At 34.3% G+C, this 26,683-nt stretch overlaps 2 protein-coding genes across 5 annotated transcripts in view; one reads left to right on the top strand and one right to left on the bottom strand.

Annotated features, from left to right (window-relative positions):
* LOC111049607 (protein phosphatase PHLPP-like protein) overlaps positions 1 to 26,683 on the bottom strand; it is a 148,920-nt gene that overhangs the window by 2,759 nt on the left and 119,478 nt on the right. For all 4 annotated transcript variants that reach the window (XM_039423543.1, XM_039423544.1, XM_039423545.1 and 1 more), the window contains 13 exons: positions 22,590 to 22,749; positions 22,083 to 22,193; positions 17,750 to 17,903; positions 17,521 to 17,581; positions 16,177 to 16,434; positions 14,640 to 14,825; positions 13,765 to 13,927; positions 13,098 to 13,228; positions 12,033 to 12,179; positions 11,362 to 11,553; positions 9,304 to 9,481; positions 8,185 to 8,306; positions 7,742 to 7,955 (listed from right to left, as the gene is read on the bottom strand). In XM_039423543.1, the coding sequence (XP_039279477.1) occupies positions 7,742 to 7,955; positions 8,185 to 8,306; positions 9,304 to 9,481; positions 11,362 to 11,553; positions 12,033 to 12,179; positions 13,098 to 13,228; positions 13,765 to 13,927; positions 14,640 to 14,825; positions 16,177 to 16,434; positions 17,521 to 17,581; positions 17,750 to 17,903; positions 22,083 to 22,193; positions 22,590 to 22,749 (2,077 nt within the window). The remainder of the gene's footprint in view (positions 1 to 7,741; positions 7,956 to 8,184; positions 8,307 to 9,303; positions 9,482 to 11,361; positions 11,554 to 12,032; positions 12,180 to 13,097; positions 13,229 to 13,764; positions 13,928 to 14,639; positions 14,826 to 16,176; positions 16,435 to 17,520; positions 17,582 to 17,749; positions 17,904 to 22,082; positions 22,194 to 22,589; positions 22,750 to 26,683) is intronic.
* LOC120350391 lies at positions 3,078 to 4,621 on the top strand. Its single transcript, XM_039423549.1, has 2 exons — positions 3,078 to 4,123; positions 4,266 to 4,621. Exons 1-2 carry the CDS (start codon positions 3,131 to 3,133, stop codon positions 4,281 to 4,283), a joined length of 1,011 nt encoding a protein of 336 aa, XP_039279483.1. The 5' UTR covers positions 3,078 to 3,130; the 3' UTR covers positions 4,284 to 4,621.

The following is a 26,683-nucleotide window of genomic DNA, read 5'->3' as shown; positions in this document are numbered from 1 at the left end:
TTTAGAAAGGTTGCTTATATAATGGTCTACAATGATGGGTCTATGCTTTTTCACGATAAAATTGATAGTTATCCTGATATAAACAAAAACATCTAAAAAAATGAACTTTTTTCAACTAGACTCATTTTTGTTTCCCAATTTACTTATTTGTAAGCAATTTTATCGAAAAAAACTTTGAATGAAAGTTTAAGATCTATTCTTTCTCAATCCAACGATATAAATCTTGCTTACAAAAAATCGGAAATGTCGCTCTGGGAGGGGGAAATAGCAACGCGCTACACTTTTACGCTACGAGCTACGCGGTCCCCTCACATCAAGCTCGCACAAGCCATGCGTCTATTTGAAAAACGAGAGATTCTCAGTTATATTTCATTCTTCAATACTCATAGTTCAGATTGATAGAATAGTTTTTATGTTCAATAGAAAAGTAGCTTGTTTTTGTGGCTTTAAGTTCATAAAATTATATTGTTAGATTTTAAGAGAACCATTGTGACTAGATGTTGTATAGAATGCATAATATGGATATTTTTGAAGATACAAATGCAAAGTGAGGCTCATAGCATAACTATATAACATATAACTATATTATATACAGAAGACTAAGTATTTTGTATGCTACATTTTGACAATACAGTGGTGAGCTGGGCCCATAGAAATAGATGACATCTATTATTATGGCTGGGCCGGGCAGTAGGGGTGCGGCGCTAACGTTGCTCCTCTCAATATTGTTTTTGTTGCTAAATAAAGAAAAGAAACTCGTTCTTTGCATTCTCGTATGAGTGGCATTCTCATCCCTCATGTCAGTTTCAGAGGGAAGTTTGCCAAGTTCGGACGTGCGTGGTAGACTTTTCGTAGTGAAGCACGTGGTAGTTTTTCGTAATTTTTCGTTGTGAAGCACGTGGTAGATTTTTCGTAATTTTTCGTAGTGAAACACGTGGTAGATTTTTCGTAATTTTTCGTAGTGAAGCACATGGTAGATTTTTCGTAATTTTTCATAGTGAAACACGTGGTAGATTTTTCGTAATTTTTCATAGTGAAACACGTGGTAGATTTTTCGTAATTTTTCATAGTGAAACACGTGGTAGATTATTCGTAGTTAGTGCATTGATGGTAACAATTTTTTACACAGTTCGATTATGAATTTATTTATTTGTGATCCCTTCTGAGTGATTACACACAAAAATATAGTTTTGTAGAAATATCAGTTCGGCGTGATGTGCTCCTGTTACTCCAAACAAGTTTGAAACAATTAGTGATGGATGAATCGGACTTAAATTGTTTAATTTGTGGTAACAAACTAGATGACAATATTGTAGTTGTAAAGAATGGAATCAATGCTATTTCTGAAGCCAGCAAAAAAAGAAGAGACAGTTTACATGAAAAACTACGAGGAAAGAGTACTATTAAATTACACAAGTTATGTAGGCAACAATACACAAGACCTTCGAGTATTCAAGCAGCTATAAAGACACTAGATGAACAAAATGAACCCGGTACATCAACCACTGGAGTTACTCGTAGAACCCATCAGGACAATTTTGATTTTAAGTTGTGTTGTTTTATTTGTGGAAAATCAGCAAATTACAGCTCTAAAATTCCAACTCAATATAGAAAACCATTTCACGAAGTAACGACGATCGAGTTCAAAGAAAGTTTTTTACAAAAATGCAACGTTAGGAGTGACATATGGGGTGAAAATGTAAAAGCCCGACTTCTAAGTGCAATAGACTTAGTAGCAGCAGAAGCGCGCTATCACAAACATTGCTACACAGAATTTACTAAATCTAAACCGATTGAAACACAAAAAGGTAGACCTCAAACCAAATTAGCTTCTACATTTACCAAAGTATGTAACTATATAGAAAACAATGATGAGTGCCAATATACTATAAAAGAAGTTCAGGAAATTTTTAAATCTTTAGCTGATGATGATGCTGCTTATTCTGACAAACACTTAGGAAAGCTTCTCCAAGAGCATTTCAAAGAGAGACTAACATTAACAAATGTTTCTGGTAAAAGGAATGTTTTCTGCCTTACTGACAATGTGCATAAAATTGTGGACAATTGGTATAGAAACAGGGTTCTTGATCTAGAAGAAGAGAAGAAGAGGATTGTTTCAGCTGCTGCCTCAATAATAAGAGAAGACATACAAAGGAAAACCTATGACTTCAATTCGTATCCAGATTTGGAAACAATTAAATCAGGTGGAAAAAATCTCATCCCCGAGACTCTTGAAATGTTCATGTCACAGGTTACAAAGAAGAGGAATTCAATTGAATCACAAAAAGTCAATAAGAAATGTATTGTTATAAGTCATGCTATAATATCTGCTGTGAGACCAAGATCATTCCTTTCACCTATACAGACAAGCCTAGCTTTGACTTTACATCGACTGTATGGTTCTAAACATTTAATAAACATGTTGTCTTCAATGGGAGTGTGTGCATCATACAACGAAGCTTCGACTTACATAACGTCACTAATCAGTGCTGGCTCCCCAATTATTGAACCTGATGGATTTCTTCAACACGTTTTTGACAATGCCGACGTAAATATTCGAACCTTAGATGGACTAGGAACTTTTCATTCCATGGGAGGCATTCAGTGCATCACACCAGGTTCTTGTGTCCAAACTCAAACTACTGTGAAGAGGATTTCAAGTGGATCATTTCAAAACATTGAAAGTATTCGTGAGTATGTGTATCCAATGAAGAAAAGAAATGCTGGTCTGTCTAACATGATCATTGAAGACTTGGATAAACTGAAAGAAGTTGGAAGTGTGTCATGTTTACCTTCAGAATATTTGCATCCCCTCAACTTCGTATGGCTTTCTCATGTACACTCACAGCCTGGGTGGAGTGGATTTATGACCAACCTAATGACAAACTCAGCAGAATGTCAAACAACATACATTATGGCAGTACCATTTATTAATTTGGATCCCAGCAATATGTCAACCATCTACACAGCATTGCTTTTTGCAGCTGACCAAAGTAAGAAACAAAATCAAACCTGTATTGTTACATTTGATCAGCCTCTTTTCTTAAAAGCTATGGATATAGTAGGTGTCTCTGATAAAGACAGTAAAATATCGAAAACTGTTGTCCGTTTGGGAGGATTTCATTTACTGATGTCTTATATGGGAGCTATTGGGAAGATTATGGAAGGAAGTGGTCTAGAAGATCTCTGGGGCACAGTGTATGGAAAAGCTACAGTAAGTCATATGATGAATGGGCATGCTTATGACAGATGTCTTCGAGCATTTACACTAACAGTAGCAGCTCTAATGAACATTGCTAGAGAGCAGTTTCCTGATATCCAACACTGTTTTGATGAAGTTGATGAAGTATGTAGAAAAATTATTTCAGGAGAAATGTCAACAAAACATGCATTAGAGAACCCCTTGCTATTAGAAAAACTCAATCAATTGGATGAATGTATGAAAACCATTGAAAAGACAAGCAGGACAGCTAAGTTGTGGCTGCAGCTTTTTCACACTATAGATTTAGCTCTTAATTTTGTGTATGCTGAGAGGACAGGAGATTGGATTATGCATTTAAAATGCACAACAGATATGCTTCCATATTTCCATGCATCAGGCCACTTGCCTTATGCAAAGTCTGCACATATTTATGCCCAAGAAATGACCAAAATAACTGAAAAACTCTCTGAAAAAGAATTAGATCTTTTCATCAACAAGGGATATTTTACTGTGAAAAGAACAACAAGATACTGGTCAGGAACATGGACAGACATGTGCATAGAGCAATGTCTGATGAGGCCAATGAAATCTGTAGGAGGACTCACTCATGGAAGGGGAATGAATGAAAGTACTGTGAATAAATGGATTCTTGGGACACCATACTTCATAAAGATTAATGAAGCATTAGAGGAGTTCTTAGACATTTCTATTACCTACAGTGAACAACATGTTGAGCTGAGAAAGTCAAGAAAACTCAGAGACCAAGCTGATATTGATAAGTTCACCACATGGTTCAGACAACACAATCCATTAAATAAGGAATCTGGAGAGCTAGTTTCATTATCATCTGGTTTCATCAGTGATGAGTCAGTCAACTGTGACCAAGCCTATGACATAGGTTGTGCTGCTATGAAGACAATGGTAGGAAAATCATTTGGGAAACTGACATTAAAAAGAAAGGACATGGTTAAGACCCAACTAGCACACAAATTAGTTAAAGTCAGATCCAAAGAAATACCAGTCAACTCTCAACAGCTCTTCAATAGAATACTCTGTGTGTGTGATAGCTCTCAAAAATTGAAATTGTATCTTGAATATGAACTGTCTTCACATCCACCATCTCTCTTCGACAATGTTTCACTAAGAAAAGGAACTAAATCATCTATCCTGAAAGTGTTTCAAGATGCTGTAATAGAGGAAGAAGAAATTGATCAAACAAATTTATGTGTGATTATTGATGGAGGATTTCTCCTTCATTATGTTCCCTGGCCACAAGACTCCACTTATGGAAATATCATACACATTTATCGAAAATATGTTGTAGAAAACTTTGGAGAAAATGTAACGGTTGTATTTGATGGCTATCCAGAAGACTGTACAACTAAACAAGAAGAGCAGAATAGAAGAGCAGCAAAAAAATCCTCAATGACATAGATTTTGATAGGAACACAAAATGCTTAACATCAAAGGAAGAATTTTTAGGCAACAGAAGAAACAAGAAGAAGCTTATATTTTCAGTTTCTGAAGAGCTTATAAGTTCAAATATCAATACAATTGTTGCAAAAGACGATGCTGATATTTCCATTGTGACGACTGGAATAGAGGAGCTGAAGAGACACAAAACTGTTATGTTGTATGGTACAGACACTGATTTGTTGATACTGTTGATAGCTCTTGCCCCTGAGAATCAAGAAATCTACTTCTGCAAACAGATAACAGGAAGATTGCATGGAAAAGTGTTCTACAGCATTTCAAAGATAATAGATAAGGTGAAAAATACAAGGAAGCTTTTACTGTTTGCTTATGCAATAACAGGCTGTGATACAACTTCTTCTTTTTTCGGCCTTGGAAAAATAAAATCTTTAGAAATTGTTCAAAAATCAGAAGAAGCTCAAAGACAAGCATCAGTGTTCATTTGTGAAAATTCATCTAAAGAAGAACTGAAAAGAAATGGTGAAGATTTTATTCTGAATTTGTATGGCCAGAAAAAGCACACAAGCCTCAATGAAGCACGTTACTTCATGTTTACAAAACTAGCAAGAAAATCAAAACTCAGATCTAATTTTGATCTTGCTAAGCTTCCTCCAACGTCTGAAGCTGCACATCAACATATATTTAGAGTGTATTTGCAAGTGCAGACATGGCTTGGAAATAGAATGGATGCTACAGATTGGGGCTGGAAGATGGAAATGGTGAAGAAAAGTGGTGATCACAAGAAAAGTTTAAAACCGGTACAAAGCACCAAACCCTTTGCACCTGATGACCTTCTGCACCTTGTGTCTTGTAGCTGTAAGACATCATGTCTTAAATATTGTGGGTGTCGGAAAGTGGGACTTGATTGCTCTGCCATGTGTGAGCACTGTGATGGTCTTTCTTGCGAAAATAGTCCTAATATTGATGAAATTATTGATCACGAAATTGAATTGGATTGTCAAGAACAGTAAGAGAAGGAAGAGAAGAAGAAGAAGAAGAGAAGAAGAAGAAGAAGAAGAAGAAGAAGAAGAAGAAGAAGAAGAAGAAGAAGAAGAAAAGAAGAAGAAGAAGAAGAAGAGAAGAAGAAGAAAAGGAAATGAGGAGGAGGAGGAAGAAGAGAAGAGGAAGAAGAGGAGGAGGGGAGGAGAAGGAAAAAGAGGGAGAGTGATTTTGAGAGAATGACTATTGTATATAGTGTGAATATTAATTTAAGTGGTGGGTGGGCGGTCCGTGATGGTGTTTGACACCTGCCGGTTTGAGCCAGTCCGGGACACGGCGGGTCCATAGGTGGTGGATGATGGAACAACCCTAAATGAGGGTTAGGAATAATCCCCCGAACCAAAACTGGCTCTCTTTATATGCTTTTGAAATGCTTCTACTGCCAAACACTGAGATCTAATTTTGGGGGTTGAGGGACCCCCTCTACCCCCCTTCTTCATGGTTTAATGAGCTTGGTAGTATCAAATTTGAGCTAAGCGCCCAAAAATACATATAAAACAACTGAAGAAAGATTTTCCGTCCGAGTGAATGTGTTAATCATATAACATGCAATAATAATGATGATAATGAAGGGTCGCGTCAAAGCGTAGCGCGTTGCTATTCCCCCTCCTAACGCAATATTTCTTATCGTTGGTATGCTAAATTATACATCGTTGGATTGAGACAGAATAGATCTATAACCTTTGTTGGAGGCTTTTCTCGATAAAATGGCATACAAGAAAGTTAATTGAGAAATAATAAAAATTTAGTTGTGAAAATGCAATTTTTTTAGATATATTTATTTTTATCAGGATAACTGTTGGGTTTATCGTGAAAGTGAATAGAATCATTATTTTAGACTATTATATTACCAACCATTTGAAAAAACAATCAACTCTATCCGATAATTGGTACCTGAGATATCGCGTTTGTAGTAACTACCTGTTTTTTCCAACTTCAAAGGGGGGTGGGGGGGGAAGCAAGAGGGGGAACTTTGGGGACTTTTGTGTACAAACTTCTCTTATACCAATATAACATTGGGTAAAGTTTCAGCTTTTCACTAATTAGTTCCGACACAAAACCTTTATTGACTGGGCTAATTGTTGAGATCTATTCACATACAAACCATCAACATTCGAACACAATCCAAATGAACAAATATTGGTACATTATTCTTTCCAATGATACTCTCATACTTAAAAACTCAATTTCTATTCATTTATTGGATAGAGCAAACAATACAATAGTCGGAAAAGAAAAGACAGGCTATTGCCCAAAACTTCTTCAATTTCCTAATTTTGTCTTAAATTGTCCAAATATTATTTAGGTTATGTCCATTTTAATTTATACACTAATAATTAAATCATCAATCTGAATATACAAATCAGAATAAAACAAACAATTTTAAATTTAGATAGATTGATAATAAAACTTTCGTAAAAACATAAAACAAACTTCAAATTCATAAAATAATTGTATAAAACACATAAATTTTGAGCACGAAAATATCACGTTCAATTATAATCACAATTTCAATTATTGTATTAAATTGCATGATTTTTGATCATGAAACACTTTCAATATTGTATCACACACCGAGAGAGATTGATCTTTAGGGTAACTATATGATTTCTTGTGAGAATTATAAGAGTGATATCTCATCTATCTCATTTGTGGAACAAGTGTGACGCGCCTAATGAAATTAGGCAAAATTAATGAATAAAATAATTTTTTTGTGTAGTAGTGAAGGTACTGTAATAGTGTGAGAAGAGCTATTGATAGAGAATAGAAATATATCAGTTGTCACAATCACAAATTTATTTAAGTATCAAGATACTACCGGTTTTGCCTGTTAAACCATTATTTAGTTTAATGAAGGTCGATCAAGTTATTATCAAAACCGGTATCTCGATATTTTAATAAATTTTGTAATTATGTCAACTCGAAGTACTTTCATTCAATACAACTAATTACATTCAATTACAATAAATTATGTTTATTCTAATAGCTGTAGGTCTAGGTTTATACTTGCTGATACAAAAATGTAAATTCTAATGACTTTTGGCTTGGTACTTGGAATTTACTCACCTGTAAAGTAGCACGCTTTATAGTGGATCTCAGCTCTCTTATCAGTGGATCAGTATCAGTTTGAAACACATGGAAACGCAGAATAATTATGCTCAGATTATCCTCGCAGCCATAGCTCTGTGCCACATCTTGTAACTTTTTCGCTGCTCGCACAGGATCAGACATTGGCCGCACTATCGAAACCGCTTCATCCACACTCATAACTTCCCATATCCTACAGATCACACCAAATAATTTAATAAATTTATTGATTCCTATTAGAAACCACGATTGTCATCTTACCAAAATTTTGATATCGTGGATATTTTCGATACTTAATGACCAATTTTTTAACATGTAGTTTGTTTTTTTTTGTACCGTATCAATTCTAGGAAAAATGAGGACTATCTATAAACTATTTATATTAAACTATTGCCTTATCCTAATTGTAGCTTGCTACTCACCTTTTGTTGGCCATGATAATGAACTCATCATTGTCGGCGAGTAATATTTCTGCCACATGAGGGTCTGGTACAACGAAAGGAAACATAGAACTACCTCCTAATTGACTTTTAACCGTTTGAATCTGTGAATAAAAGGCATAATATACTATGAATATGTAAATAGTTTCAGATTACTTTATCAGTTTCGTGAGTAATTACTTGAAATTCAAATTTTTTGTCACTATCAATCACAAATTAATCACTACCTATTCAAATAATTTGGTGTTTCAATCCCCAGTCTCTCATTTCTAAAATGTATAAAGTTAATTCCATTGTTTCAAAAATGTATACAAGATGTTTTATAATATTATCCATGCGAGCTTTTACATTGATCTAGTTATTTCTTGCTATTGAAAATGAAAATTGAATAGCCTTTCTTTTCTTCAAAGGAAAATATCACCAGATTCTAAAATAAATACCTGTACAATTGATTAATATCGAGTGTGGAGTCAGTACTCGATGAATTTCTGTTATCCAACCCTATTTTTGATAAGGTTATATGTTTTTAAAAAAAATAGTTATCCACTCTTAAAAATATTAACAATTTGGCTATCGTTCCAATAGTGTGGGCCTGAGTAAATAATAAAATTAAAAATTTTAAATTTGAAAAACGTTAATTTCAATTTATATAAAAATTGTATAATTTATAGCGCTGATAAGCTATCGATCAGTTAAGAATCATGCGCCTGGTACTTCCTTTGGAAGGGTGATTGCTTGAGCTAACTCCTCTGAATATGATGGCTCATGAGTTGTAAAATCGCTTCCTGGTGGTTCGGAACCCACCTAAAACTGTAGGTCCATTCACCTCTCATCTTCATCCGCCTCATTACTCACGCACAAGCCTTGAGCGCATGTTGGTATCACCCTCAGGAAAAAGAAAAAAATAGAATCGGATATACTTTTGATTTCTCATCATTGGATGGTACCGGTACTCTATCTGGATATATTTTCATGCTAACAGTTGTTTGGTCTCTTCACTTCATCAAATATTGCACTATGGGCGAGGCTAGAGATATTCAACTAAAAATATTATCTCCATCCTATTATGAGCAAATTTACTGCTCATTGATTGATTGTTACCTGAGTTGGAGTATGAGCTAGAGTCACCACCCCTGAAGAGCGGCAGAGCACCGATTTGGCTTCACCAACACTGGCTATGCGTAGAACATAGCGGTGTTTACTGTGTTGAGACTTCAGCTTTGTTATATGGCACAACATGGCACACACTCCACACCTCTGACCTTTGTCTTTTAGCTCCCTGAATGGCATACATTTTAAAATAAATTGCAATTTTTGACAAATAGCACACAATATACAATTTTTCAAAATAATATCTGAAAATACCAGAATCATCAATATTGTAATGAATATTTTAAATCAATTACATATAAGGTGTTTAATAGTAATATTATTATTGTTCAATAATATTATATTGTATATAGTGAGGTCCACGTTATAATGGTAGTGAAGAAAGATAGGAGAAAAACGTTGCCAAGTCTCTCCATTTTGACACTGAGTGTACACAGCTGTTACTCAATTCATCCCATTAAATTAAATCTATTAATAATTATCATTTGCTTAATAAAATAATCAATTTAATGTCAAATTGATCAAAAAAATATATTTTTTTATAATTTGATTCAAAAATTTGCTTTTATAACTGAGATCAAATTTTTATTTTTATACAAACCTGAAATGGCGGCTAATTTAAAAAGCTGTGATACACCAATCTGAATTTCAAAAGAAACAGAAATTAAGATATTTGGTAGGTATTCTATTCCAATTTCTTTTAAAGATGATAGAAATATAGAAATTCTATTCAAAAATAGGTAATTTCAATGGATTAATTCTAACTCTAACTTTTCAATATTATTTAAACCAGTATGAGTAGGTCTAACCTATACGTGTAGGCTAACTGAAGCATGGATGAAGTCTAGGATGGTTAGTTATCAACTTTTAAAATGTCATTTCAGGTATTTTAATTCGTGTTCCTCATACGGTAATGTTTAGAAATTATTTCATCGTTTGAAAAATACATTTTAAATCAATTATGCGAGTTGTGTACTCAAGTATTTTGATAGAATGAAGAAAAAAAATGGCGGCTAAGAATATTGTTTGTTCACTTTTGTACAGTCACTGACAAAAGTAAAAATGAAATATTCTGGCAAATGGACAACATTGCAAAGCGAGAGAGAGATAGTGCTATCTGTTTTGTTGTATGATAGAAAAGGACAGCAACAGTATTGTCAATAGTACACTGCCATTATAATGTGGACCTCACTATAGCACTTTATTTACATCTTATAAGATAGATGTGAAACTCAAATTTCTCAATATTCCATACTATTTCACCTACCCTTATCAAACTACCCTTACTGACGGAATTACGTGCTTTCAATTTTTGTCTGATTTTGATGCTCGCAGTTTCAGTTTCTGTGGAGGAGAATATAATATGATATATTAAAAAATGCATTGCCTACAGTCCTAGGCTAATTCCCAAACAAACAGGTTGTGATTCTGAAAGTACAACATTGCAAGCTTATTAACATTTTTCTCTGTTAAAATTTGCTCAACACTGTCTAGTAGTTTGGTTATTACTTCACTATTGTTAATTTTCAATGGCTTTATTTTTTTATGAGGTCGCTATGTTCGACCAGTAATGTTCAATAATAAAAGAATAATGATTTGACATCTGTTAAGTTTAAATCTCAATTAATGAACACTTTGTAGGTTATTTCTAATCAGACTTCTATATCGAAAACTGCATAAATAAATATAGTTGATATGTATGAGCAGAAAAATTCTAGATATTAAAATATAATAGAAATTATGAATATATAAGAGATATGTATCGAGATCAAAAACTCCATATTATGTTTATGAACAGATCGGTTCTAAATATATGAATGTTCTAGATGTTAGAGTTTTATGAAAGAATGCCTACTTGGTTAGTAAGCATACACAGATCTGAGTGAAGCATTTAATGGAAATTCGATCTATCCTTTCAAAACAGTTTTGAAACAGCTTAACAGATGCAATAATTCTGTGTACAATGTAATTGAGTTGTATAATGTTTAGGAAATAGATAAATGACAAAATGTATTTCGCCTGAGTGCAGTAGTTGATTTTGTTGATTACCTGTGGGCTGAGAGCATAGTGTATTTCATGTAATCATTAGCAGTCTCTTCCACAGTTCTTTCCTCCAGTAATATTCTAGGTGTTACTTTGACAAGCATTTGAGGTAACTCTGAATTGTTTTCAGCATCAAATAGACCAATTAATGCTTCGTTATTGCAAAATTCCGGGAGTCGTAACTGTGATATACACAACCTGCAACAAATGCAACTCTTGATTGAAAAATAAATAAATTAATAAAACTTATTGAATAATAAAAAATAATTACAACAAGTAGTCTCAATAATTCTGGGTACGGTAGCCTAAGCTCTAATTAACTGGTCTCCCATGTATATTTACGGAAGGTCTTGTTTTTTACGGATTTGAGTAATCCAATAATGGATTGATGTAGTACTTATAATTTTAAATAAGAAGTTCAATTTCCAATATGAAATCTCCAACAGGGAATTAAGAAATCCATGTTAATCAAGCTTCTACACTCCAAAACATTTTCGTCTGTGAATTAAAAATAAATCTTTTCTTTCTTGAATTCTTCAGAATTCTACAGTTTCTAATATATTATTCAAATTTTAGTTTTAAAACTGTCAATTAAAACGAATTGCAAGTGGAAGTAATTTTCATTTTATAAAACTTAATAAATAAAATGATTAGGGAAAGATTTATTCTGTTGTTACCTGTCCCTGTGGCCAGGAGTTTCAGTGAAGCCTAAACTCCAAGGAGCATCCAAATCACAACTCTCCAGATCCTGGTGAGGCGGGCTCGATGGCAGTGAGGTGCGGTTCTGTCCGGAGACATCCACCAGGCTCATGGCACGCTGTGTCCTAATCAATCATTTTCATTTAATGCCATCATATACATAACAAATTCTGTTACACAGTTGATATTACTGATCATTGAATACACTACTGTTTGCTTTGTCTTGTCTGCAAACAAGACAAACAACACATTAACAACCTAATTTTAGCTCTCATACTCACTTGAAAACGTCTATGCCTGTAGAGGGTTAATGATACTCGTATTTTGTCCTAAGAAAATTATTCATCTATTTTGAGTACTGCACCCAAGCTGGTATCTTGTACGATGTACTGTTTCTCTTTTACCGATGATGCATGACGATAGTGCGAGTTCAATATAAAATTGTAACGATAAATATAGTTTCATTCTGTTATAAATATTCCTGCTCCATTTTTGATAGGTCGTTCTTTCAGGTAGTTTGTTTTTCCAATACTGCCCTCTTCTATTTATTATTTTCTAGGTACTCTTTGTAAACTTCTATGGAATAGATAATGATTTACTCAGATTTGAGCACATAACGTAGAAAAATCTCCAACAATCTAGTCACTCCTGCATTACAAAGTTGTACATTAGGAAGCAAAACAAAATAACTCTTATTATTCTCTCCTATACTTGTGGAGCTTATCTGTTCTGAGTAAAACAAACATTTTGTAGCAGAAAAGTCCTGTTCAGAAATTTGGTTTCCGATTCAGGAGCTGCTTGAGTCTTCAGGGAGAGTAATCTCAAATTTCATGGTTAACTTCTATAAACTTCAACTCTATAATTTTTTTCTAGATTTTTTCTTCAATCTTGATCATATATTAAAAAAAATACCAAGAACCTAAACATTTTTCTTTGAAATTATAATATTTTTGTTAACTTAATGCTAGTTCCACATATAGCATTATAAATTTATCTTCTAAAATGAAAAATATACGAACTATGAATTAGTTTTCATAACTTACCTATACATTTGAAATTGTCTGGCATCAACATGCAGTCTGGAGTTACCAGAAATATCAAGAAATTGGAGTTTCTTTGGAACTAATGTGGCCAAATTAACACGATCAAGTTGGTTGTGAGCAACGTCCAGCACCTGGCAATCACAAAATAGTGATGTTCATTAATCAAATATTCAGATTGATAGTGGAGTACATTTGGAAACTAGATATCACTAATTTGAGATTACAAAAATGTGGAATTATGCTGGGCTCAAATGTAGATCTACCAAATAATCACATAGGTGAATGTGCATCAGTGCATTCATCGAAATAATTCAAACATTACTTTAGGTATTTTAGAACAAGATATTCTGGATTGGAGATGAGAATTTGATTCTAATTCATTAATATTTTATTTCCTTAAAAAAACACTAGCAAAGTGAAATCAATTTTCATACGAACATTAGACTTATTTTATCGTTCTATGCATATAGGAAATACCTAATAGTATTCTTTTGAACTAGAGCTAAAGTTTCATATCCTAACATATCCTGCTGCAGGATTCCTGCACAATAATGATACCACTACTTCTTCAAAGTAATCCTAATAATGTGCATCGAACTCGAACTCAATGAGTTGGCTAGAAATAATACATCAACAATATTCTATGAAAAAAACGTATGTGTCTTACCCTCAGCCCTGAGATGCCGGAGAGACTAGGACATGACCGTAAATTATTGGAGTGTATTCTAAGAACCCTCAAATGTTGTAACTTGACTATATTTCCAGGTAAATACTGTATTTGGTTGCCTGACATCAGTAGCTCTTCCAACTCGCTCCACGCAGAAACACAACTGTAACAAATTGAGGGGAGATTATTTAGGATTTTTTCAGAGGAACTGTTCACATTCTATTCTAGCCTATTTGAACTGTTTATCGAATTATCTTGACATTGGGAAAACTGAGTATTAATTAAATTATATTCTCATTATTAACCAACTCTCAACTTCTCATTACTTGTATTTTGTATTTTGGCGAAATAAAGATTTTTTGATTTGATTTTTTTTGATAATATGAACAGAGGAAGGAAAAGCGAAAATTGTCGATAAGAAAGGAGAAAATCATTATAGCAATATTGGTTATGAAAACAGCACAATTAATTTAATGAAGCTAGTTAAAGGGCCAAGCCACATGAAGCGTTTTGGAAACTGTCGGCGGACGAGTCGGGAAGGCAGGAAGCTCTCCGATTGGCTGATTATCAGCTGATTCTAGAATGCAAACAGATAATAAGCTAGATCTATCAGCTGATAATCAGCCAATCGGAGAGCTTCCTACCCTCCCGACTCGTACGCCGCCAGTGCGAAAACGCCTGGGAAAACGCGTCATGTTTCTAGGCCCTAATTCTGTAAGTAGTAATTCCATAACTACACTTCAACCTTTCAACACGTTTGTACCGAACTTCTTAATGCACGGTACAGTAAACTGTAGTAAAATTTGTACAACTTTATTTACTAAAAAATTACATGTATAGTATAGTCTAGTCTAGGCTATATTCCGTTTTCTTACCTGTCAGGAAGATGAGTGATACTGTTGTAAGCTAGGTGGAGAGATCTGAGATTTGTAAAATTAGATAGTATAGAAATGCAATTCAGAGAGTTGCAAGATAGGTATAGCCTTTCCAGTTGATGGTTATCTCCCACAATATTTGGTAACATGGTCAAACAGTTGTTTGTAATGTTGAGAACTCGCATCCTGTAAATAAATATGTATTAGTCTGAAGTTGATAGAAAAAAGGGTTACACTTTAATAGCAATAAATAATATCAAGGTATAGTCAGTCACCAACGGTATCAATAAAGTGGTTCCAATTTGAAATACGAGAATGAAAATTGAATAGATTTTAGTCAACAATCATTGATTATGGGAATTCTTTGCAGTCACTCAAGTCAAAAAAAAGTGAATAGGCTACTTGTTTTACTGAAAGAACAAAATTTTACAAAACAAAGGAAAAAATTGAGAGCATACTCTTCATTAAACTTCGTTTAGTGATAGTTTGTCTCTCTGCAATAAGAAAATTGATTTAAAACAAAATTATAATAGACCTGACAAGTAAAATGCAAATTTAAATGAATCACAATTTTAAATAAACTATAACATGTTGACATAATATATGTTAAATTATGTCCTGTCATACAATCAACTATATACATGTGGACTTCCAAGTATTTTTATTATTGGCACTAAATTACAATCCGATAAGAACATTATTATAGCCTAAAGAATTCAGGAGATATTGAAATATTATTTCTAAATCAAATACTATCTGTTGATTCTGTACTCTTGGAAAAATATATAAAAAATATTATTGCCCGGAACTACTAAAAAGCAGCGTTTACAGCATCTTATTTGTAAAGAGTAACAGTGTTACTTGAAATTATTGAGCAGTTTATAAGTAGGAGTATCCTCCCCCCTATAAATTTAGAAAAAAATTCGCCTCCATCCCTCTCCTATACAAGACAATTTCGTCAGTAGTCATTTCAAACACTCTTGGCCTTTTTTTAGGACCCCCCTCCCTCCAAGATTTGATTCTTGGCCTGATTCTGTGATTTTGAGAGACCCACCACTCCCAAGAATTTCAAGGACGCAGTCTGCGTTCAAACCCCCCCCCTTCTGTGGGCAGTCCTGTTATAGGCAGGAATTCACCAGGGTAGTCTCACTTGAATGAGTGAGTGATATTCATATTCATTCTTAATTAGTGTTCCACAACACATTCTGAAGAAGTATCTTTTTCATTATTTTTCGTATAAAGAATGGCGACAACTTGGAAGCAAAAGTTGTCGCCATCAATTTATTATTAATCTATAGTCTTTATTCTATGTTCAATTATCTATAGACAACAATCTATAAAGAAGTAAAGGAATAAATGAATAAGAACTAGTACCTGAGGAATAAAAGCTATAAAGGAATCTATTATAGATTCTTCTGATATGAAGAAAGAATAATCTATGAAGAAGGAATAAACACTATAGATTGTGGATTGTTTATTCTATGTTAAAAGTAAGCCTAGCTACTCATATTGCGAACCAAAGCAAATGTTGTCTCACCTGACAGATGCAAGGAAGAAGTGTTCAGGCAGCGCAGTGAGGCGATTGCTCTGCAGAAAGAGCTGCTGCAGCGGAATCTGTCGGATGACGGCGGGCAGCGCAGACAGCCGGTTGAAGCTGAGCTGCAGCGTCTGCAGACAGGACAGCTCGTTGCAGAACAGGTGGTCGGGCAGACTGCTCAGCTGGTTGTGACTCGCGAACAGAGTGCGCAGGTGCTGGCAACCGGCTATCCATTCCGGCAGCACTTCCAATTCGTTGCTATCGCCACATACCATTCATCAATATTATTCAATCCACTACTGTACAACATTCCTACGTTAAATAGGCTATTTATAACTAGCAGGTAACCCGTGCTCCGCATGGGTCTAATTAAAAACATGACGCAATGAAATCTTGAAGAATTGAAAATAGGCCTATAACCATCCTCGGTAAATTAAGAATCAATATGAAAAATTTCATGTTAATCAGTCTAGTAGTCCAGACGTAATTCCTATATTCGTGTATTTCCTATTCCGTACGTGTATAAGCCAGCTCTTTCCTTTATTATATTAATTAAAGACTAGTGGGAAACCCATGCTCCGCAAGGGTCTAATTAAAAACAAGACAGACTGGAACTTGACGCAATGAAATCTTGAAGAATTTAAAATAAGCCGATAATCATCCTCGGTGAATTAAGAATCAATATGAAAAATTCAAGTTAATCAGTCCAGTAGTTCAGACGTGATGATGCCAGTTCTTTCCTTTATTGTATTACAGGATGAATAGAATATCAATCGAATAAGAATATTGGAATTGATTAATTGAATCAACTTGAATTATATTATTAAATTAGTAACACAGTCCTTTAGTCTGCTTTGCGCAACGGATCCTCACAAATAAAAAAATTGAAATCACCAAATCAACTCTGTGATGTGTGTGTTTTTAAGTGAGCCTTATAATACAAAATGTACAGGCTTTGTTCGATAATAATGCATCTAAAAACTATTACCAATTACATAAGATATACAATATTGTGGATTAATGAAAATACATAGGCCTATTAATTAATCAAAATACATATTTTCAAAAGTTATCAAAAGAAATTTCATCCATTTCATCACTTTCCCTGACAAACTGCTAGTTAATAGTTCAAAAGCGAAAAAAGTGTCGTCGAAAATACATTATAATAATTTAGAATGAGATTGAATGGATAAGCTCTTTATTAAACGGAGTTAGGAATATTTTCATTCCATTCCAAGATGATTGAATTATTCTGCCTGTGAAATAAAGGGTTATAAATCAATAATGCATTTTATAAACCTTTTAATTATTGTGAAAAGTCATCAAAGGAATGCGAGTACTTACTAAGAAATGTCCAAATGGTTGAGTTGTGATGGTCTAGGAGTGACAATTAGTTTTTTGAGCCCTGAAAAAAATAATTTTATCAGTAGTGAATTACGGTAATGTAAAAGCTACAACTTTGTTTAATATGAAGTCCTGTTCTAATTTAATCCCAAATAGTTCATTGTATCAGTTTATAATGTAAAGTAGGCCTATTGTTTAGACGTTCAGAGCAATGAGTTAGAGAACTTACTGTTGTTTCCTGCTATAAGAGACTGTAGAGAACTCCCATTGAGTGATAACTCTTGAAGTTGGTTCTTAGAACACTGAACATTTTCCAACTTGTCTAGAGCACTCAAGTCCAGGGTCTCTATAGAATTCTCACTCACATCTAGGTGGGTCAAATTCTGGAACAGATCGAGGAAAAGTAACATTGTGAGTTGAAATAGATGTAAACTAAAATACAAAATTGGTTTGTGAGTTCTACTAAATTAACCATTCACTATTATAATAAATTATTATATTACTATATGTATGAGATAAGAAGCACAGTAGCCTGAGTAAAGATTTACATCTTTTCACGTAGCTAACTTTATTGATACCGATATAAAATGCGATAGTATTTTGTGACAATATAAATAAACCATTTACAGTACCTATTCAAGCGATGAAGACACATTTTTCAATTCTCTATCTAGTGATATTCACATAGTTATGATATTTCAATTTCAATATAAGATCAATTATTGTTATAAGGCTTCAAAATATCCAGCATTCTTCTACGTTCACGAATAAACCCCAAGTTCATGAATTTTTATATAAAAACTATAAAGAAAATTCTCACATCACAGAAAAAATACCTGATAAAGAGAACCTGTAAGTGTAACTCGCTCCTCATTGAAACTGTTAATTTTGAGAACTTTGGATAGAGATGTTTTCGTGTTTAAAGGCGGTGGCAGGAAATTCCTCAATCGGTGAACAACTGCTCTATATTCGCCTACTTTGAATTTCAACTGGCTATAAATCTCACTCTTCACTTCTTCTGTTTGCAATCCCATTGTCAGTCTCTCAGTTCGATCATCCTGACGCTAATTGCCACTAAAGCATTACTCTTTGAAATGATCACTGGTTCACTAGTATTTAAAAATCGAATTTAATGTAATAATCCCTCTAAGCTCTAGCATTCAACCTTGAACTCAACACAGCAAGCTTTAATACACTTGATTCCTGATTTTCTATTTCGGGTGATATATTCTTGAAAAAAGCGCGAGACCGTGAAACTTTTGTAGTATGTAGTTTCCATAAATGTATCAAAAGTTTGCGGTTTTTTATCGTTTCACAAAACAATTCCGTAACCTATATCACATTCACTATGAGTACTAAGAAACAAAAACGAAAATATGAGTAAATTTTTCCGTAACCGAACTGGAGTGAGTATGGACCAAGAACAATCACATCACTGACGAATACCCGGCTGGAACTGAGAGTAGGCAGAACTATGTGTATTGAGGAGCACGAGCCATTCAAATTCGAAGATGGGAACGGAAGCGCGTCACTTTCTAAAGTAGCTGAAGAATCGTTAATCCCAGAAGAAGTGATGATAAGCAGGCGTGGGAGAGGGGAAGATGGAATACGCTCTAAAACAGGGCACTACGGCATGTAACAACTAGGAAATCACACCACACCGTCTAAAATATGATAATGAGCGCATCCGTGCACTCTGATCTGTTTATGGAAAAAGTATGACGTTCACTTTTCTTTGCACCTCACAGGTAGATAACGGAAACTGACCATACATGGAAAATGGATTAAACATTAAATGATGATAATACTTTCAAAATTTGACAGTATTCACATTAAAATACCTACTAAAAAGAATCATAGAAAACTCAGCACTCTATGCTCAATGTATACTTGTATAATGGATGTTCACTTCTATATTGCATTCGTTCATATAATAAACTGAGCGACTTCGTCCTTTATATAGTGAGGTCAACGTTGCCGATACTCTGCCTTCTATAGACGGTAGCTGATACAGGTTTATTGATATAATATTACCTGTTCATTCTCGTTTAAAATAATCAATTATATTTTATTAAGCAAGAAATAGTATTTTTCAATAATTTCATAATGAATTTTCATGATTAAGATGAAATATTTTGTTGATTTAATCATTAAATCTACATTGTTAAAAGACAATCTAGCAACAGAGCAAAGCAAGAAAGAGATAGCGCTATCCGCTTTGTTGAATGATAGACAAGGAATAGCAACATCGTTGATAATCAAACACTACCATTATAACATGGACCTCACTATAGTGTATAGTACAAAAGTTTGACCGTACTTCCTTATAATAGGCCTATAGCTAACGATAACATCCTGATCTGAGAAGCGGTTTTTTTATTTACGTAAATAGGATTGACAGGCATAGAAACACAGGAAAATCAATATCACACGCCAATATAGCCTACTGTGAGTATTTCATTATCAAAATACAATTATTTGCTCCTCGAATGACTTATGCTAGTTCTCTTATTAATAACATTTTGTATTCTAAATTCCTATGCTCTTTCTTATCATTTGCAACTTGATTGAACGGTGACTGAGGACCTGTAGCCTCAGCCTCACCACTCAATTCGTTGAAACAAATTTATTTTTTGTAGAAATATTGTACAATAATGCTATAATTTTAATAATAGTAGCTGTCAGATAGTAAAGACTATTGGTTTGTAACCATCCACTCATTCATATTATTCACTTTAGTTGACAGCATTTCAGTAAGCAGATGAGATGAGATTTCCGGAACTACGCTTGCATAGAACAAACCAAGTTAGGATTACGTCATCTGGCTAATGCAATATCTCTATATAGCATACGTTTTCTTTTCTCCGACATTAGATTTCCAATTCAATCAACTTCCACATTGTCAAGATTTACAATAATAATTAGAAGTTTGATACCTTCTGGGACATGATAAGCGACTTCATGTTGTGTAACCTGTAATAATAATTGATGAGCGATCGAACGTGAGAAAGTATCATCTTGGACATTTCCTTCAATTGAATACATTCATAAAGTGCTTTTTCAATATTGCATCATTCTCAATAGGAACAGCACATCCTCAGTAGAAGAAATTGAAACATAAATTTAAATATTAATACAGAGTTCTCTATCGCAATACAAATACCTTATCGAGTCTTTATTTACAATAACGCTAGTTTTTAATTTGTAATATCAGAAATCCGTTACTTTGACCTATTTGTAGAAATGAAATTCTGCTAATTCCTAGTAATATCCTATAAAATTTATTGCCAAACACAATAAATATTTTTACAAATAAAAATAATTCTTAAAATATAATAGTTTTTGGCGTAACTGGAAAAAATGAGCTCATAAATCATTTTATGGTAATTTGGAATTACTTGGAGCTGTAGACCCATTGTTTCATTCATATGTTATCAGATTATTCTCCACATTACCCACGCTATAGCCCAGAGATATGGTGATCATCATTTTCAGGAAAAATATAATTAATGGAGGGACTATACAAGCTCATCACGAGGAATGAAAATTCTCGTTTAGCCATGAAACTGAAATATTCAACATATCGTCAGGGCTTAAATCTTAAGATTTTGTTTTTTAAATGTGACATGTGAGCTTACAAAAGACTACAAGATCGATCAGCAACGCTAGAATGCTAAGAGAATAACAAGCTCATGTTAAGAGCTCAGAAAATAATATTTTTTTGACAGCTCATTTCCAGCGCCCCTAAATGGCAGGTACTGCGTGCCAGAATGTTTAGAATTTAATTGTAGGAAGGAAAGTCGGAGGAAACCGTTGATAGTGCAGTGAAGGACCATTATGCAGCAAGGCCAGTGCTAGCGCTAGCGCTGTGTCGTCAGGCTTGGCTGCGGCTGCTATGCTGGAGACGCCAGTAAAACACTCATTACTGTCTATTACGATACTCACCGTTTCGCAGCTCTGACCGAGTTAATTACCTGAATGAAGAAGATCTATATCTTCACCGTTACATCGTCTACGCATCTAGTTGTGATCCCGAACATCTTCACAGCAAACAATCCACTCTGAGTTTCTCTACTCCAACAAACTAGAATTGTCTGTACATGGAGGAATTAATATCTCATTAAATTTGATAAAAACTGATTTGATTGATTGTCTAGCTCTAAACTATACATGCAGGAGACTTTCGATTGATGTTCTTATTGACATAGTAGCTAAAAACTATTTGTAAAAATTATTCAAGTGAATTTGATAAGCCCTTTTTACACGATTGAATTTCTCTTGTATTCAAGTGAATTATTTGATAAGCCGCTTCTCCTGAAATAAAACTGTCTCCTGCAAACCCTCAAGTCGATTGGATTGAAAACGCAAAATTGGATTAAGAGTTTCAAAGTTAAATAATAAAAAATAGGCTAATCGTTGCGTTAACCAAGCGTCGGTCAAGAAAATTATCCGAAGAACATGGACAAGTGTGAATTGTTCACCCAGAAAGTTTATTTCCAAATTTTGGACAACGCAGCAAGGCTTTATAGTTCGTTTTGTAGAATGATCAGATAGAAACTCACCCCATAGTTTCCTAGGATGATGGAACCTTTGAGAAGATTGGCCCTCAGATTGATAGAACGGAGATCCTCACCAACGTCAGCATCAGCATCTTTTACTCCTTCCCCAACGTCCTATCGAAAAAAAACAATTCCATTCAAAACAATATTTATTGAAAAGGGATTGAGAGAGATTCAGTTGGCTCACCTCATATATATTGGGTATTTTTCCATTTCATCATAATTTGTATTATAATGAATGATAATTCATGTGATGAAGAAACTATCCATTAAAATCTCAATAAAAAAATATTTGTGAAACTTTATTCTATTTGTATTATTTCAATTGAATGGTTATTACTATGAATAATCATCTTGTGGCTTTTATATCTCATACAAGATGCTGAGTGTACGAATAGGTGCCCAGATGGGTTAATTAATTTATTTTTTCAACAGAGCAGAAGAAATTATAATAATTATACACATTATAGAGCTAGAGTATTAATGAGAGATTTTCAAAATGATGATTACCAGTAGTGTTAGCTCTCGCATTGCCGGATCGTTGTCTAGGAAAGCGGGAAAAGACACGAGTTTGTTGTGGGCGAGGCTGAGTGTTTTGAGTCGAGGATAAGCGCCGCGCCGTCCGGGCACTTGCTTCAGCCCATTACGATCCAGTCGCAGCTCCTCCAACCTGAACATGTCAAGTTACCAATCATGAGTCACAAGTATGGTCATCCAATGATGGATTCAATTATTTGTTCATTTAAGACTCAAGACTAAACATTGAATAATTCAACAGATACAGATGGCTTTCGAAATATGTTGACAGTATTGCTTGAAAACATGGCGTAGCCTACCGGTACTTTTTTGTGTAAGTAGTAATGAATAGTGAGGATAGCAGCTGTTCGGAATGCTTGGAGGTGATGGGCATGATATCAAATTAGATGCAGTGTCGCGACCATTGAATCAATTGAGCTGAGAAAAGAAAAGCCAAGTTTCTTTGTAAACTTCAGTCTCTCTTCAAAAATAAGTTATTCATGTTTTAAAATCCTTGCTACAGCTACAACTTTCTAATATGGAACTTTATTGTTTTACAGTGAATGTCCAGTCAAATTGCACTTTTTCACTTTACTGAGCATTATTAAAACACAAAAAAGTGAAATTCATTATTCATAATCTGCAAAAAATGAGAAGAGAATAAATGGAAATGAACACAATAAACGATTATTCTTCTGTTAGGCCTGTAAGAGTAGATAGCATTTTGATAGCGATGCGTAGATCTTGAGATGTAGAGCTGCGTACAGATTCAGGCAACGCGCCACGAACACACGCAGCTCAAATGTCGAATTATTGCTTGTCTTAGCTGTTTGTCTTAATTGATGGTTTCAACCATCCATAGAAAACCCTCCTTGAAAGACTATTTTAATGTGCGCGCAACGAACGTTCCAACTTTACGAACGAAACCCTCTTTTCGCGCTTTGTCTGCGAGCACCATACAGACTTTTAGAAGTTTGAGATTCTCCACTTCTCCTTTATGGAGGTAAAATGTTCGTGAGATGTGAGATGGCACGTAAGTCTCTTCGCCTCTCCGTAGATTTAGAGAGTTTTGTCTGAACAGTACATCAACAACCATTAAATTTATTGTGAAAACTACTCCTACTAAACTATCATCTATCACCTATAATCTTGTTATTTTTCAATAATAGTCAACCACTACAGCAATTAAATTCTTGTTTGATACAGGAGCTTATGCCAGAAAACGAAAATTACAGCAGAATTCCATTTTGTGCACGAGCTGAACTCTGGTTTGTTCCAATACTGATTTGCAGCAAAACCACTCCACAAGTACACGTGTTACTAAACAGACACTCCGATTGAGCAGGAAGATTTTGTCACTACATTTTCTTACTACTGATCTTCACAATTAATCAAGCATTCTCAATCGTGCGATTTGACTGCCCACTCGGTATAACCGTGGATGAGATTCGCCGCAAATCAGTACAAGCAAAAAGTGGATTGTGGTTGACTTCAGGAATATCTTATTACATTATTAAATACCGCAAAGTAATGGATAATAGTGGTTTACCTCAAATATTCCTCGAGTTTATATCACTCAGAAATCTTTGATTTTGGACTTATATAATTGCTTATGAAATTAAAAATTATTGGCCGAGCGAAGTGAGGTCTAAGATTCAAGTCGACGGTTTGGCATTTCTCTTAATGTTTAAATGTTTATATGTTGCGCATTTACGGCGAAACGCGGTAATAGATTTTCATGAAATTTGACAGGTATGTTCCTTTTTAAATTGCGCGTCGACGTATATACAAGGTTTTTCGAAATTTTGCATTTCAAGGATAATATAAAAGGAAAAAGGAGCCTCCTTCATACGTCAATATTAGAGTGAAAATCAGACTATAGAATTATTCATCATAAATCAGCTGTCGAGTTGACTGTAAATTGCATGCCATGACGCATGCAATTCAATATCTCAATGTAACTTGGTAAAAAATTAGCAGCTGTGTAGACTATAAATTGCATGCCTCATTGAATGCAATTTTTATGCACTATTAAATAGGATGCAAAGAACTTATAACAGCTCGTCTGGGCGCCTAAATGTCTTCTGGTTTTCTCGCGCTAAATTCCGGAAAGCGTTATATGATAATTAATCTTTTGTAAGCATGATCTGATCAAATAAATAGTTAGTGTACCAGAGTGGATGTGCTTATGGTTTGGGACGTCGTTATAACTGTGCGAGGTCTACTGTTCACAGAACTACTAGTTATCGTTCTTGATTAGCAATATATTTCAGTCTTTAGTCGGCACTGCTCACTTCATTCTTAAAACATTCTTGTATCTGGCCTGAGTCATTTCCCAATAAATCTCATAATTCATGATTGGATGTTGAATTTCAATCCTCAACCTTCAGAAAAAATGGTATTGTAGTCTATCAAAACTCTAGAACCCTTTACTCACTCGTTCTTTTCGTTCACCCAAGAACTTACTGACTATAACGTGAGTTCACGTTTACACACATATTTTCAACTGTAGAAATGTTCTGTGGATACGAAATTCGAATGTTTGTGAATCCGCGTTTGTCAGTGTCGTCACTATTGGAGCTTGTTACATGACAATGCAAGTAGGCTATATGTACCCTTCAAAGATACACACAAGTAATTCCTGAGATAATTCAATATTTCAATTCTTCCTGTTTCATGAACAGATGGACTTATAAATAAGGAAATTAAAACGGAGTCACCGTGTTTGATAACACACTAAAGTTACACTTCATTGAATTAACTTGAGTGTAGCTTAAAGTTACACTTTATAGAATTCAATTTTATGAACAATATTGATTTTTTGTGTAGGCTATGTGTTTTGCTCATGTCATAGCTAGAAGCAAAGCTGGATACCTTTTGGGACCTTCGGTAGACCTATGGAGACCTTCCTCTCTCTAGTGCTCACATGACTTCAAATTGCAACCTTACGTGAATCGTCCATATTCCAAGTTTCAACGGATTTGTTGGAACGGGATTGTATTTATTTATTTCATTATTTTATAGGTATGAGCATGGAGGAAAAACAAGGCTACGCTTGTATCATTTCTCTACCAAATTTTATGAAATACTATGTGAATAGACTTGTACTGCGTTGTTAGAAGGCTGGGGTTAGACTGGGGTTAAATGGGGTTAGACTAAACTAACATAGAGCCAGAGCACGAATTCTGGAGCATAAAACACATAGAAACAACTCGAGATATGAGAAATATGTCTCCGAAAGTGTTGTAGTAAATAGGTTTTTACCCAGATTTTTATAAATCTTTGTTCAGAGCATTCGCTCGTTTGGTAGAACCCCACCCTAGAATAAACTTGTTTATAGAATCTTCAAATTTCTCTGAACATTGAAAAGATAATCATAGAATCTGTTTGAGTCAATAGGTGAAATCTATTTCCTGGTAAATGAATCTATCGGTGTCAAAAATAAAAATATATTGGTACCAAAATTTGGTAAACAATTTAAATAATTTTACATTTTGAAGGACAATAAAAATATACAGAGCTATGATCATCCAAGTAGAAGTGTGTATGAAAATGTGCACCAAAAAGTGAGATCTGGAGAGAGTACTCTATAATACAGTGTTTACTAATGAATATCGGAAGTTTAACTCGTTGTAATGTTATGTTTTGCATTAAACCCACAGATATGGATTATATCTCGAATGAAAAATCAACTCGAACATTTTTATCAAGAACCGTATAAACGTTCAATAATCATTATGACTACCAATTGCCTCATGACACTCATCAAATCAATAGCCGACTCCTTTCCAAACATTTACAAGTTTGTCTTCAGTAATTCAATTCAGCAAAATCAGTGTAGACATACACGATTCTTGATGGAGTCATAAAGGTTAACATATTTGGCGTTAAGACAGTAGTACGTGGAGGCCATGCATAGCAAGTCCTGACATTGAAGCCCTTGAGCGGCTTATAGAGAGAGTAGAGTAACAATGGCATGTTACTGGCGGTCAGTGATTCCATTACGTCACTTTTCATAATTTTCCATTCACAAAACATCGGCAATTGATGAAAGGTGACGTAATGCAAAGCTCTAACCACCAGTAACT

This window comes from Nilaparvata lugens, chromosome 3 (assembly GCF_014356525.2).
Source record: "Nilaparvata lugens isolate BPH chromosome 3, ASM1435652v1, whole genome shotgun sequence".
Lineage (NCBI taxonomy): Eukaryota > Metazoa > Arthropoda > Insecta > Hemiptera > Delphacidae > Nilaparvata > Nilaparvata lugens.
This window is presented reverse-complemented; position numbering and strand designations above follow the sequence as displayed.